A 16,710-nucleotide genomic window follows, 5' to 3' on the forward strand; every position below is an offset into this window, starting at 1 on the left:
AATACACATCTGTAAGGCATGGTTCTATTCATTAACATCTTGCAGACAGTCTGAATACATCTAGCATACACATCTGTAAGGCATGGTTCTATACATTAACATCTTAAGTAGTCTGAATAATCTAGCATACACATCTGTAAGGCATGGTTCTATTCATTAACATCTTAAGTAGTCTGAATAATCTACCATACACATCTGTAAGGCATGGTTCGATACATTAACATCTTAAGTAGTCTGAATAATCTAGCATACACATCTGTAAGGCATGGTTCTATACATTAACATCTTAAGTAGTCTGAATAATCTACATACACATCTGTATGGTTCTACATTAACATTTCTGAATAATCTAGCATACCATGGCATATCAACCAATATAAAGTTTTTCAGAGTTTCCATCGAATTATCTTCCATACTAATATCTGTATTTGCTTTTTAAACCAAAACAGTAAAGTTAGAACATGCTAAATCTCTCGGTGACAGTAAAACATGAATGTTATCGTAGGTAAGCAACCTTATGATGTGGCGAGAAGTCGAATACATTAAGTTTATTATATTAATCATGTTATCAATTTAATATATCAAACATAATCTTAAATTAGGACGTATGTTATAATAGTTTGTCAAGCTTAATGGGATAATGTAGCTTTCGAAAACACATAATTTTGTTTCTAAGTTTACCACCAGTCAGCACCAAAACTCCTAGTGTTACATTTCAGTTTACAGTCACTGTACTTAAACTTGCTTTAGACAACACAGTGTTAATATAATTTAAACCTAAATGTTCATACTACTGATACCAGTTCTAAGAATATACGAAAACCACATTAATACGAAGAGTTCATTATAAAATATTAATTTCAGTATACAACAACTAGCAACACAAAAACTAGATCAAACCTCGTTTATTTGGTCCCCGGGTTTCAACCTTCCATCTACTGCTGCAGCGCCATCTGGATAAACCTCATGGATTAAAACTGTTCTCTAGTAAGTAGTACACAAAAATAATAAAATCAACCATTATTTTTTATAGTATATAATGATACCCATCAGAAAGAGATAGAAGATAAAGTAAAGGTTTATAATAGTGGAGAAAAGATTTGTATTCTTAATTCAAAAAATGGTTACTTCTGTCTGTGGTCCCAACATATTGAAACATAAGATTCTACGATCAATGTCTGGTAGTCTAACAGTTCTTAAGAACACATTGAATTTAAACTTTATGAATAGCATCGAGATAATTACTTTTTCAGGACTAATCAGTCCTACCATTGGGCTTTTTACTGAGATAGTAGATTTTTAGCGTAGTTAAGTAACTGTATTTATATTACTGGGAGAATTTCTTATGAGTATGCAAAGCGAACCCTAATGGCAAAACGATGGCGCCTCAATGGGGGGGTAACAAGGTGAATGGAGATCAAAGGATGCCGCTTAAGAGTTACATACAGAGCAAATTATGCCGACACCTGATGGCTACGTAATTATTATGTATGCGTGTGTTTTCTTATAACAAAGTCACTACTGTGTTCACTGTGGAAAATTGAATCCCTGATTATAGCGTTGTAAATACGTAGAATTATCTACTGAAGGGGACAAATATTATGTAATAGATACTTGATGGCGATAATATCCAGGAAGTAGCACTAAAGGACGGGACTGTCTTTGATAAGAGATAATATCATATTTTCCAAGAAGTGGAATCAGAGTGTTTGTTCCTAGGGTCATAGTTCCACGAAATGGCACCAAAAGGCATGCTAGTGTGATGATCGTGCAGTTAGTTCACGAGTGAAACACTAGAGGGGATGTAGGTCAACATGATATCAACTTAATGGTAACAATCAAACTCTTCAGACTAATAATTTATTTAATTTGCATAACGTTTTTACAATTATAAGTACTTAGAAGATTTTATCAGAATTACACTTTCGTTTTATAAGCAAAATATTAAATCTGTTATTTTAATATATAGTTCTGATCAACTTTATAGTTTTTGCTTATATATTTAATTGTATTTCTATAGGCAGATGGCGTTACTAAGGGTAGTATTTGTATAGGCAGATGGCGTTACTAAGTGGACAGCTCAATAGAATGATGAGTTTATGGTAAGATGTCTCAATACGTCATCCATATCTATACTGTTTGAATCAAACTATTATTTTTAGTGGTTAATTTCTAAGTATTGTATACAACAATAAATGTGTTTTTAATAAAATATTTGATAGGACATTATTACCATAGGCGGATGAAGCTACTAAGGATAATGTTACATTAGTTTATAGGATGATCGATTAATGAATAGTATTTCACCTTATCTGCATATCATACATTTATAAATAACTATCCTTTTCAGGATAGATTTTTCGTGATGAAATCATTTAACTTTCAATCTTACTGTTTGACTAGTTTGGCTTTATGGAGCAAATAGATTCATAGACTGTTCCTTTATCTATATAACTATGTTGATAGTTATTTTATAGTGTTCATTTACATGTTACACATGTTTTACAAATGCTGACGGTGCTCCCATAGGCGGACAGTGTTATTAAGGTTCTACAGGCAGATGCCAAATTGTGGCACTACAGTTAGTGCTGTTAGGGTGGGTAGTGTTTCTGTAACTGAATAGTTCAGTTGGATGCTGATCTAATCACAGGGTGTCTGAAAGTATTTTAGCATGTTATTATGCTATTGGTTTCTGGAGTTAATTATATTATGTTAACAAAACAGCTATTATAACACTCTTATTTCCTGGTGGGACAATAAAAAGTCTACTGACTTCCATCGCTAAAATCCGGGGGTTCTGTTCCCCACGGTGGAGAAAACAGATAGCCCAATGTGAGTAATATATCTGTTTTTAAATGTAAAATAAACATTAAACTAGTTTTTTTTTCTGAACTCACAAATGAAAGCCCATACGTAGAGAGAGAAAATGATATTGCTGGTGTCACAAAACAATTATGTTTGACTACAATGCACATGAGTATATCGTTTATTCATCTATTTATGTAGTGAGAAGTATTGATACAATATAGTAAAACACCTCGTGAAACATTCAGTGTGTGTTTTCACATGATGTTACACAAATTAAAAAATATATTAACTAACTAAAGCAGTAATTTGAACGTAATGTACAAAAGTTGAATGAAAATTAATACAGTATTTTATAAGCTACGATGTTTATAATACATAAGTGTATTTTGAACTTTTCAATAAATGATTCGGCATGTTTGTTAAGTATGTGATTTTACATTGTTTTGCAAAGTGTAATGATAAACAGTAAATAAATGTGATTTATAAAACATGAAGGAATTATCATGTAATTGACAATTACAAATCATTTTAAGATTATGATTTTCACCTTTTTTATATAAACTATGTTAATTTGTAAAACAAAACGTAGTTAATACTTTAGTGAACTATTAGGGTTAAATGCCATAATGTAATAACATTGTCAACAAATATTTAATATATGCACGTGTTTGAATTATCATAAACTGATACGACTTTATTCTCATACATTTCTTCAGAAACTTGAAATTAAATATTTTACCCAAAGACATGTTTTTATGTCAGAAACGTTTCCTGATTTCAAACCTATGTTGACGTTTTATTATATCAGCTTTAAAGATGGACTGATTATCTGGTCACGTGATGACGTATCCAGCCCTCTTCTGTGTGTTTTCTTATAGCAAAGCCACATCGGGCTATCTGCTGAACCCACCGAGGAGAATCGAACTCCTGATTTTAGCTTTGTAAATCTGTAGACTTATTGCTGTACCAGCAATATTTTTCTGACAATCAAATTTTTAAACTTCATTTTGAGTTGGATCTCTCAGACAGTATTAGTGAGAGTTAGAAACCAGTGCAGATAAAACCGCTACAGATGTTTTGATTTACACATAAAGCTAGTATGTAAGATGTTGTCTAGAACCATAAAGTTTTATGAATTTTAATTGAGTAGTAGTATGTTTTGTCCTTCAGGTGAATGTTCTATAGAAAATCATAAAATGGTACTTTTCGTTATGCTATATACTTTCTATAACAATAAAGTGATTGGTTGAACAGTAAATCATTCATTTATTACATTTAGTTAGAATGTCCTTGAGATAGAAATTGAAAGAATGCTTATACGCTGTTAGTTTAAGTCAGCGAGAAACTAAGCTCTTGACAAAGGTCTGTGAAAATAAGTACAAAGAAGGTAAGATTATAGTTTTCTACAACAATAATTGTTAAGCATAACTATTTACACAGATCCTTTAAACTGCCACGAAACAAATCAACTTCTAAAGAACGGGTAGAAAATCAAGTTATCGAGAGATTTTGTAAACGTTCTTTTCAGGTTGAATATGTGTTATACAATATATTAACTAGAAAAATAAAAACTATAGAACAAGTGAATTAGTGACATTAATGATTGTTTTACATGTAGAACGTTAAAAAATGCAAAAAAATGTGTCGTGCAAGTTAAAAAATAGAAGTAAAAACTAAAAACTTTTTACATAAATAATTTATACATAAAGTGATGGATAACTGTAAAAGTACATTAGCTAAATTACTGGCTATGCTACAATGTTTATCTCCTTTAAATAATGGATAAATTAAGACAGCACGTGCAATAAAAAGTGACGTATGTAATGGTGTTAATGGTTTTACTTGCAACTCTTTAGGGCATATAATTAAATCTAAACGTTGATGACAGAATCACGTATTGAGATACCCTGTGTTGAGAAAATCATTTATTTCACTATTCGTTCATAGAAACAGCATTCTCTATTAGTACCAATCTTATTACCACAATATGGCGCCCAGCTATAGAACACAATCCATCTAGTAACGCATTCTGCCTATAGAAACATTGTCCGATTTTGTAAAACGAACACAATTAAATATATAAGCGAAAATTATAAAGTTGATGATAGTGTCACATGAAGATGATTGTGGGGCCTTCTGTTCGTAGGCCTCAAGGCACTGTCCCTGATAAATAATCCGGGCCTGGTTGATGACAACTAGAGATTAAAATAGCAGATTTAATGTTTTACTTATAAAGCACTTCTTGGACCTATGTCACTATCTCTCCCCTAAGATATTTGCGCTTTCTGGTACCTAGTACATAACAGTTACGTAACGCTTAACTTTCAGCATAATTTAAGTATTATGTAACCCTTATGTAGCATCCTGTGATTTCTATTCATCTGGCGACCACCTTCTGAGCCGGTTTTATTTTGCTGCCAGGGTCTTGCCCTAATTACTTTTATGAGACAACTCTTACATAACGCATCGTGTTTATTTGGTCTGTCACTCGTTACAATTCATCCTGATTGTCTAACATAATACAATAAATAACTCACTAGGGGAGTATCGCTTCCGCCGATGATACTTAGACCAAGACCAAGTTTTTCTTTAACGATTTCTATGGTTACTTCTCTTCCAGAAGAAATCTCACATGTTCTGGGATTTTGCGTCAGATCCTGGATGGAGGAGGGCGTTGAAGAAGAATCTTCTAGAATGGGAGTCTGAGTCAAGGGGGGTAATACCGGCGGAAGAAGGGGACGTAGCACGACACAAGCGAGATAATGGAGAGGTGGAAGAGGATGCCGGGTTGGAACGAGATCGAATGGATAATTTAGACGAGAGAAATGACTGTTTTGAGGTTGATACAGCTGTAAAACAAAACCAAAACCAAACCCTTTAACGTAAGTAACTCTTTGCAATGATTTTCTAAAGCCGTTTAAGAAATACTTTCTGCATGTGAAATTTGTTGTTTTGCATATAAACCAATAGATGGAAGCACAGAGAAAATAGAATGTATATCGTGTACAAGGAGCTTGATTCTGTTTTCATATTTACTATTTCTTATGTAAAACTAGAAATGAATTAAAATTATGGAGTGAAAGTTTTATGAATATTATAATTATAAAACTATCTTATCAGTCACATAATTATGTTATTATTCAAATTCAGTAAAATAAATGTTTCACTAATAAACACTTCTTAATCAAATACGTATGTATACATACTACGATTACTAAGAAAATAATAAAACTTGAAAATAACTTTTATTACAGGAGTAATTTTTGTTAAAATTTCTCATCGTAAGTAAGATTGTCATATTTAATTATATTTTACGGTAAAAAGTTCCTTATTTTTTGATTCATAATAACAACTGTACTATACAATGGCGGTATGACCAACCGTGTTAAGGCGTGCGACTCGTAATCTGAGGGTCGCGAGTTCGCATCCCCTCGCGCCAAACGTGCTCGCCCTTTCAGTCGTGGGGACTTTATAATGTGACGGTCAATCCTACTATTCGTTGGTAAAAGAATAGCCCAAGAGTTGGCGGTGGGTGGTGATGACTACCTGCCTTCCCTCTAGTCTTACACTGCTAAATGAGGGGCGGCTAGCAAAGCTAGCCCTTGAGTAACTTTGTGCGAAATTAAAAAAACAAGCAAACTATACGATGAAGAGAAACTTGTTTGACGTAAAAATGTATCTCAAGACGGCTGGTATGGGTATTAACAATTTTACCAAAATAAAGTTGAGAACAACGTTTCGACCTTCTCAGGCCATTTCAAGGTCAACAAAAGAGTTTGCAACTAACCCTTACCGGTCACATCTCAGGGACGAGAGTATAAACGGGTACGAAATTGTAGGGGCGTTGCAGTATATGTTAGGTTATTAATTAGTAGGTGTGAAGATGTTCTTTTTTTTTTCTTTGAATCTGGTTTCAACTTTTCTGATTGTTTTTCCAATGCAAATTGTGTCAGTTGTTACATTGTATTGTATTTTATAAATTATGTTGTGTTGTGCTTGCCAGTGTAGTTTTAACATAGTATGGACTTTAGTTTTGTACCTGGTTTTTGAATAAATTTGGTGTTGACTGGAATGTTGTGTTTTGTTATAAGTTTTTATCAAATGTTGATTATATTTTCGCTGATATCGGGAATATATGGTATGCAGCAGTGTAAAGTTTTGTAGTTTCTTGGGATTTGTTATTGTTTGTTTGTTGTTGACTAGGTGTGTGTGTGTTGACCGTGTTGTTGATCTAGGTGTGTGTGTGTATAATTTTTTCAACGGTCTTGGGAGGAATTTGTAGATTTTGATAAAGTTTTGTTTTATTTTGTTGATTTCGTCGTTAATTGAATCTGGTGAACATAGTTTTGTGGCTGTGTTTATTTGTTTAATTAATATGTTTTATTTCATGTGCTGAGTCCCAGGGAATGTATAGTCCAGTATGGGTGATTTTTCTGTGAATTTCTGTTTTGAACAATGTGTCGGTTCTTGTGATCTTCAGGTTGAGAAATACTGATTGCTTAGTGTTTTTTTTTTCTTGTTCATAGTTGAACTTAATATGTATAGAGTTAAAGCGGTTGAGAAAACTAAGTGTGTGTTCTGTGGATGTGAATCCAGCAACTGTATGGCCAACATATTTGTACCACTACAGTGGTGGGTGTAAGACTTTAGTAAATTGATCGCTTGAGATTCAATCTGTGTCATAAAAATGTTGGTTAGAACTGGTGACACGGGATTCCCCATACTTAGGCCATTTATCTGTAGGTAGTTTTGGTTATTGAACATAAAGTTAGTTTTAGTAGTAGTAAATTCTATAACGGTTGCTAATTGGTTGCTGGGGATGCGTATCAATGGGTTAGGGTCTTGGATCCAAAGTTCTAAATTTATCTTGTAGGTTTCGGTAGTTGGGACTTCTGTGAAGAGGGAGATTACCTCCAAACTGGCCATTAAGGCTTTATGGTTTATCTGATCAAAAACAGATATAAAGTTAAAAAAAGTCTTTGAAAAAGGGCTGATGTTACATATTTAGAAAATGCCCACGCTATATATTTATCAAGGTTGTAGTTGAATGACTTATAGATCGATATAAGTGTCGTAGTGGACAATCGGGTATGTGAGGTTTGGGGATGCCGTATAGCTGTGACGTGCGTGAGTCGATCTTGCGTAGATAAGAATAAAGGTTTCCTGAGATTGTGTTGGTTATTTTTAATTTGTAGTAGCATTCTGTTTAGTTGGTTTTCATGTATTTTTGTTGAATTCGTGTGTATTGGTTTAAATTTTTTGTATCTGATAAGATGTTCATTTTTTGAATGTACTCATATGTGTTCATTATAACTATAGCATTGCCTTTATATACTTTTAGAATTTTGATGTTGTTGTGTTGTGTTAGGTTGTTTACAGAATTAATATCTTGTCATTTGAGGTTGTTTTAGCATTCTTTTCTGTGAAATTATATTGATGGTTTTGTACGAAAATTCTTTGAAAAAGTTGCTTAAGATACCGTTTTGAGGTGGAAATAGATGTGTTTCTTTGTGTACAGAACTTACCTACATGACGTCATTGTTAATTGTACACGCTAGTGCGATCCCAACGAAACTTGTATCAAGAGTACGAAATAAGGATTTTGCTTGAATGAACATACTCATCAAATTTAGGGTCTGAAATAATAGTCGTGGTGCCAGTGATATACAGAAAGAAGCTACCAAGGAGCTAGCTATATGGTACCGGTATATGCTAGAAGAAATTAATTTAATAGCGTTCCACAAATAAACTCCAATAAAAACAGTATTCAACGCAACATATCAAGTACTGTTGTCATTTCAAGGCCCAACAAACACAAAGAATTGTCAGCAGAACACAGAGTTCACCTAAAAGCTTTACCTGATGCTGGTTAAACTCTAACAAATTGCTGCACACTTGAAATGCTCTCCAAACACTGTCAAGTACACTCTAGATCATGAGACTGTGACAGATAAGTTTGAAAATATGAAAGGAAAAGAGAACACCTAATCTCAATGATACTGATGCTAAGTATATTTGTTTATACAGCTTTCGGGACTGAAGGAAGACTGTCACTGATCTCAAGTATAAGTTAAACGTGTCAGATCTCAAAAATGGAATATTGGGTTATGTAACGGTTAAAAGCCTTTACTTCGATTTCCAAATATCGTTATGGACGGATGAGTCCAAGTTTGAAATATCTGGTTGAAAACATAGGTTGTACGTCTGATGGACGAAAGATGAAAGATATTTACCTCAATGCAAAGCACCTACTATGAAGCATGGGGGAAGCAGTGCATTGGTTTAGGTTGTTTTTCCCCGCTGAGGTAAGAGAAAATAGTTGCAAACTTGATGGAATAATGGACAAGTACCGCAGGGTACTAATCAATCATGGTATTCCCTCTGGTTTGTGTATTATTGGTAAAGGATTCTACTACCAAAAAGATAACGACCACAAACACCGATCCAACCTATGCAGAAGTTACTTAGCTAAGAAAAAAAACTATTGGAGTCATTCAAATAATGCAGTGGTCCCCACGGATCCCCGATCTTGATCCAATTGAGCAGATTTGGGATTTGATAGATGAACAACTTGACAAATCAAAAGTTACTTCTAAAAAAACTTCATGGGAGGTTATAAGAGATATTTGGAGTAAACTCCCAAGGGACAATTTGATTAAATATGCTGTAACAATATATGAAAGACTGTCTGCAGTTATTGAAGCAAAAGGAGGACAAGCAAGATATATTAACTGTTTGCTAAAGTCAAGCACTTCCACCGAGTTTCTGTTGTTTTGAATAGGAAGATAAATAACATTTTGATGTTTCATCTGTGATTTTCCTTCCACTGTTCATTGAGAGCATCCTGAATATAATTTTTGACTTTGTTCTAACACCTTTTGCATAGTATTGTATAGTACAATAATTGTGCGGTTAATAGATAATGATATTTACAATAAAATACTGTGGTTAACAAGATTATTAAAAATTGAAAACAGGGAATGAGATCTAAAAAAAAAATACAGAACGAGACAGGTAGCTTAAAGTGAAAATACAGGTAGCTTAAAGTGAAAATACACTCACAGAATTATGTAAAGAAAGAAGCCTAAGGTTTGAGAGAAGATAAATACAATATCTTGAATTTAAAAACCTGTAAATAGAGATAGCAAATAAGGTAAACATACAATAATAGAGATATTGTGGACATTATTTCTCAAGCTACAAATCCCTATTCTGATTCGACGCTGATTGTTTCAATTACATTTTGTGGAGTATTTGTTTTTGAAATTCGCGCAAAGCTACTCGAGGGCTATCTGCGCTAGTCGCCCCTAACTTAGCAGTGTAAGACTAGAGGGAAGGCAGCTAGTCATCACCACCCACCGCCAACTCTTGGGCTTCTCTTTTACCAACGCATAGTGCAATTAACCGTCACATTATAACGCCCCCACGGCTGAAAAGGCGAGCATGTTTGGTGCAACCGGGATTCGAACCTGCGACTCCCAAATTACGAGTCGAACGCCTTAACACATTTGGCCTTGCCGGGCCTTTTGTGGAGTAAAAATAGGGATTTGTAGCTTGAGTAAATAATGTTTACAGTATATCCCTACTTGTATGTTTACAGTATATCCCTACTTGTATGCTTATCTTGTTTATTATCTCTATTTATGTGCTTTTAAATTCACAATTTTTTTATTTATCTTGTGTTTCAAACCTCAAGCTTATTTGGTTACTTATTTTTACGACTGTATTTTCACTTTAAGCTAGCTATGTTGTTCTGTATTTTCACTTTAAGCTAGCTATGTTGTTCTGTATTTTCACTTTAAGCTAGTTATGTTGTTCTGTATTTTCACTTCAAGCTAGCTATGTTGTTCTGTATTTTCACTTTAAGCTAGCTATGTTGTTCTGTATTTTCACTTCAAGCTAGTTATGTTGTTCTGTATTTTCACTTTAAGCTAGCTATGTTGTTCTGTATTTTCACTTCAAGCTAGTTATGTTATTCTGTATTTTCACTTTAAGCTAGTTATGTTGTTCTGTATTTTCACTTCAAGCTAGTTATGTTGTTCTGTATTTTCACTTTAAGCTAGTTATGTTGTTCTGTATTTTCACTTTAAGCTAGCTATGTTGTTCTGTATTTTCACTTTAAGCTAGTTATGTTGTTCTGTATTTTCACTTTAAGCTAGCTATGTTGTTCTGTATTTTCACTTTAAGCTAGCTATGTTCTGTATTTTCACTTTAAGCTAGCTATGTTGTTCTGTATTTTCACTTTAAGCTAGCTATATTCTGTATTTTCACTTTATGCTAGCTATGTTGTTCTGTATTTTCACTTTAAGCTAGCTATGTTCTGTATTTTCACTTTAAGCTAGCTATGTTGTTCTGTATTTTCCTTACGATTCCTATTCCTCTTTCTAAATTCACAATTTGTAATAATTCTTAACATATATATAGCTACTATATTTATATTCTGTAACTATATAGAGATCTATAAACATTGTACTGGAAGGTCCACTGAACTATACTACAAACATGCGTGAACTAGTTTTGAACATACAAGTAAATGCAATGCGTATTGACTAGTATTTGTATCTATACAAATACAGATAGGCTTAAAAGGTTTTCAAAGTTTGAAATCCGTTTCTAATATATCTTATAATTATTGTATTCTACATTTGTGTCTATACAAATACACATAGGCTTAAAAGGTTTTCAAAGTTTGAAATCCGTTTCTAATATATCTTATAATTGTTGTATTCCACCCCCTCCTTTTCCCCCAAAATAAAAGTGAATTAAAACTGTTGAATGGTTTGGTTGTTTGTTTTGGATTTCGCGCAAAGCTACACGAGCGACGGGTATCTGCACTAGTTGTCCCTAATGTAGCAGTGAAAGACAAGAAGTAAGATCTATTGGACTATCAACGAATAGTGGCATCTACCGTAACATTATGACACCCTCACGGTTGAGAGTGTGAGCATGTTTGGTGGGACGGGTATTCGAACCCGCAATTTTCAAATTGCTAGTCATGCGCCCTAGCCACCTGGCCATGCCGAGGCCTGTCGAACAGAGAGTCAGTAACAACAGCTTCAGTTTCTGCGACTACGTATAACCAAACAGCTTGATTGATTGTGAGAAATGTTATGTTTTCAGAAATGAAAGTGTGAAGTGTTATCAGTTACTAACGAGGCTCGAACCTTGAACTTGTCGGTATGTAAGCCCGCAACAGTCATCACGCTTATGATAACAGAGAAATCCGTATGTCAGGAACAAATAAGTGTAGAAGCGTCGAATTTGAGAAGAAATTCCACACCAGAGTGAATTAATTTTTCTCTGTCTTCGTATAATCCTGATGTAGGCACATGTATTGTACGGTTGTTGTTGGGACGTACACAAGCTCAAACTGAATTACATTTACTCACGCTAATATTTCTGGTTGAGACTCAAATATATTCATTTGATCCTCAATGGAACATTTGTTCAATATCTGTTAACAATAACAATTTGAAGTTAACAATAACAAATTGAAATTAATAGTTTCAAACGATGCTACGTTAGTGTTACAACGAGTAGAAAATACTGGATTAAAATAGAATTTAATGATGGGATTTGAAGGTTAAATGGGATTATTAGTTATTCCCGCCAGCTGGATCAGTGACTTAATGTGGATTTTAACGCAGTTGTGGCAGTTGATGTTATAAATTAAAAAAAAGGTCTTAAATAGGCAGTAGGCGCTTTATTACTTTTAAAAATGTTTTATTGCACATAAAACATACAATTTTTGTAGTAGTTATTATAATAATGAGGATTTTGTTTGAATGTGAGTGCATAGATGGTAGGGTACTTTGAGTCCGCTATTGATTTTGCGGTAACAGTTCTATTACTGTCGTGACTAGTTCTTTCAAGAAATTTCAGAAGTATGCTCGTCATATTAATGGTGGCCCCCATAGTGACACATTGGTATGTCTGCGGGCTCACACCGCTAAAAATCGGGTTTCAATACTCGTGTTGGGCAGATCACAGATATCCCTTCGTATACCTTTGTGATTAATACCAATCAATCAATCAGTCAGTAATGGTTAACAATGTATACTGAATGATGGTGGCTATAATTTAGAATTTTAATAAAAGCTGAGGTCAGTATGAAAAAAACCAGACTCGCGTGGTTGGACAATGAACAGGTTGTGCGTTAAGGCCAGAAACTCATGTTGAAACTTCCACGTTAAGTCACTCATGAATTATTTAGTTAAATTAAACTAATTCCTTAAGTTTTCTTATAGTTAAAATCATTAAGTGAGCAAGTAAAGGATATCATAATAAAAGAAGAATGTCCGGAACAATAACAAGTAAAGGATATTATAATAAAACAAGAATGTTCGGAACAAGTAAAGGATATCATAATAAAAGAAGAATGTCCGGAACAATAACAAGTAAAGGATATTATAATAAAACAAGAATGTTCGGAACAAGTAAAGGATATCATAATAAAAGAAGAATGTCCGGAACAATAACAAGTAAAGGATATTATAATAAAACAAGAATGTTCGGAACAAGTAAAGTATATCATAATAAAAGAAGAATGTCCGGAACAATAACAAGTAAAGGATATTATAATAAAACAAGAATGTTCGGAACAAGTAAAGGATATCATAATAAAAGAAGAATGTCCGGAACAATAACAAGTAAAGGATATTATAATAAAACAAGAATGTTCGGAACAAGTAAAGGATATCATAATAAAAGAAGAATGTCCGGAACAATAACAAGTAAAGGATATTATAATAAAACAAGAATGTTCGGAACAAATAAAGGATATCATAATAAAAGAAGAATGTCCGGAACAATAACAAGTAAAGGATATTATAATAAAACAAGAATGTTCGGAACAAGTAAAGGATATCATAATAAAACAAGAATGTCCGGAACAAGAACAAGGGGTTCTTATCATCAATTTGTAAGTTTTTATTACCACGGATTTTTATCTTACAGCTATTAATTCGGGTGTTTTGGGCCTTTCGATTATTAAGTTTGAGAAAATTCTAACAATAAAATATGTGAATAAAACAACAGTATCCATGATAAAAATGGGATGAATAAAAAGAAGGTGCAGAAACCTAGTTCTATCATTGTATCTTAAGCCTAATATTAATGAATCCGATAAAAGCGCCATTTTGTTTTCGCACACCGTATAATGTAATTGTGTTTTTACAAGATTAGGTGGTATTAGAGTTGAAGAAGTCGGACTGTATTTGAAGCACATTGTTTAATGTCATAAAAATTGATGCTTAAAAAAAAAGGTGAAGAAGGATTATCAGTGACATGCAAGTTTTATCAAGAGTTTCTTATCACTACCGAGGTCCGGCATGGCCAGGTGTCAAGGCACTCAACTCGTAATCTGAGGGTCGCAGTTTCTAATCCCCGTCACACCAAACATCCTGCGTTATAATGTGACGCTCAATCCCATTATTCGTTGGTAAAAGAGTAGCCCAGGAGTTGGCGGTAGGTGGTGATGACTGTCGTCCCTCTATTGTTACACTGCTAAATTAGGGAAGGTTAGCGCAAATAGCCCTCGTGTAGCTTTGCGCGAAATTCAAAACAAACCAAACCAAACCAATTATCAGTACCAGACAAAATGTATTAACATGAATATAGAAAAATGCGTTTCTTCTTTTGTTTTATGGACATTTTTATGGCTTACAGTAACTTACCTTTTTCCTTAACATCTGATAAGCTTTCAGAAGAATTTGTCTTTCCTCCTTCAAGAATACACCTGTCGTCGTTGGGTCGATTGGGATGCGACACAACCAGCTGGACATTTCCTTTGACTTGTTTCAAAATCCACGTGGCCTGAAGCATAGAAAACCGAAACAAAAAGTCGAACAAAATGAACCCAGTTTTCTTACTATTGAGTATAACATTTATTTTACATATATATTTATTTAAGTGTAATTAAACATTGCTCTATAACACACACGAAGACTTGAAATGTCTTATTTCATAGGAACTTTGTTAGCATAACGCCAGTAAGTAGTTTCTCTCTTGTTGTAAACTAGTCTTAACCTAAACTACATCTCAAGATAACAATATAATTTATGTGGTTTAAACTGCAAATCACTGTTTTAACAGGACAGTTTGTAAATTGGTTTACACGTAACTTAAACGGCAACGAAATTCGAGTCCTTATGCTGTTAAAGATGTTAAATATTCATCCGTGTGGGTGAGAAGATTAAATGAAGACGCTTTCATTCTCTAAATAAAGAATTCTCTGGTAACATATATCATGGCATTTCATGTCTGTACATCTAAAACGTTCAATAGTTGTCATTTCCCGTCTTAGAAGACCTTTAACCTAGTCAGAGCAGCCAATAGAGATATATTACTGCTTTACATAAAAAATAGCAATATAATTCTCTACACTAATTAATCCAACTTTTCCAGACTCGTGTAAACACTTTACCAACACCTCGTCCAGTGAATATTACAAAAGTTATAATACTTGAAGTGTAAAGGGTAATATATAACATGAAGAGACTAAAATGGAGTGTCAGAGTATTTTAACATGAAATATTTGATATTTTTTGAGGACATGCACACCAGTAGATGTGGTGACATTAGATCAATGTGTAGTCCCAAACCTTAATATGAACGATATATTTTAATGAAATTCGTTATTGGAAATAACTAAGGTGGAATAAAAGTTGCACAAGAAAACAAGAAATTTTCACTTACGGTTTCATAGTCTGTTCCAACCAGTTTTGTATCATTGACAGAAAGAATCATATCCCCAACGGTTAGTCCAGCCTAGGATCATTGTTATAAATATATAGCACAATATGAAAACTCTAGTAGCGCACAATGATACAATAATTATGAATCTCGCTTTTAAACCATTAACCTTGGTGAAGTGATTTATAAGTTTTTAAACAATAAAAAACAATTCAGGAACGTGAACTGCTGCGCAAGCGTAATATGATTTAATAAACAACATGCTTATTTTTCGTTTTATTTGGCATAGCAACATTTGACAATAATAAACGTTGGTATTAGTCCTAAAATCAGAGGAAAGTTCTCTGTTGCGGTGATCTTCATTAATTCAATTAAGCCATTACATTTTTTATTGACGGGTAGAAAATATAACTAATAGATGAAGACTTATGACACCAGTAATCCTAACAGGTTTAATGTTTATGAGTTGTGCTTTTTATGGTGTTTTCTCAACGTTGTTGTCTTATTCAAATTTCTGTTTGGTTTTTGATACATTATTGGTCAAAAGTAATTTTCCGATTATTTTTATTGGTTGCTGAGAAAAGAAATAGTGTGAAACTCTGAGACTGGCAACCAACTGAAGCAAAACTTCGCTTCTGCAGAAGGTAATAAAAAAAGAGAGGTAAAAAACAACAGAAATTTCTAAGTTAGTTTGAGCACCGAAACCTGGCCAAGCATTACGGGTTTGAAATCTGTAACAGATAATTCAAGAGACACTGTAAACCAACTGCTGTCGAAGTGATTTGTTTCACAAGTATTAAGCCTAACTGGTATTTTCTTGGCTACAGTCATTACTCTAAGGAAGCCGTGTGAGAATCTATTATTCACGTGTCCTTAGTAACCTTTATTTTCCGCCTTCTGAATTATAGTGATAGTTAGGCTGTCTCTACGACTCGACATTGAAATAAATTAGATGAAAATAATTGAAAATCACACACTGTCGAAAGTTTAAAACGTTGTTGTAACACTTAGTAAATAAGGTATCCCGATGTGCTTTAGCAGCTGTATCAAACAGGTGGATTGTGCTGTTTTATGCGCATGCGTGTGGTATTACGTAATACATATCAGCTTTAAGACACTGTATGATGTACAAGATTTCGAATGTTGAAAAGTATTAGGTTCTGAACAGCGAAATGTAAGGTTTGAAACGTATCTAAATCACGTCAATAA

The 16,710-nt window shown here is 33.6% G+C and overlaps 1 protein-coding gene across 1 annotated transcript in view; it reads right to left on the reverse strand.

The window, feature by feature from the left end:
* Positions 1-5,436: 5,436 nt before the first annotated feature.
* The window catches only part of LOC143245633 (inactivation-no-after-potential D protein-like), a 37,238-nt gene continuing 25,964 nt past the window's right edge, over positions 5,437-16,710 (reverse strand). Inside the window, exons 6-8 of the mRNA XM_076491984.1 lie at positions 15,505-15,576; positions 14,484-14,622; positions 5,437-5,657 (exon numbers count right to left, since the gene is read on the reverse strand). Of these exons, the coding sequence (XP_076348099.1) occupies positions 5,437-5,657; positions 14,484-14,622; positions 15,505-15,576 (432 nt within the window). The remainder of the gene's footprint in view (positions 5,658-14,483; positions 14,623-15,504; positions 15,577-16,710) is intronic.

The sequence above is a fragment of the Tachypleus tridentatus genome, chromosome 2, assembly GCF_004210375.1.
Source record: "Tachypleus tridentatus isolate NWPU-2018 chromosome 2, ASM421037v1, whole genome shotgun sequence".
In the NCBI taxonomy this organism is placed as follows: domain Eukaryota; kingdom Metazoa; phylum Arthropoda; class Merostomata; order Xiphosura; family Limulidae; genus Tachypleus; species Tachypleus tridentatus.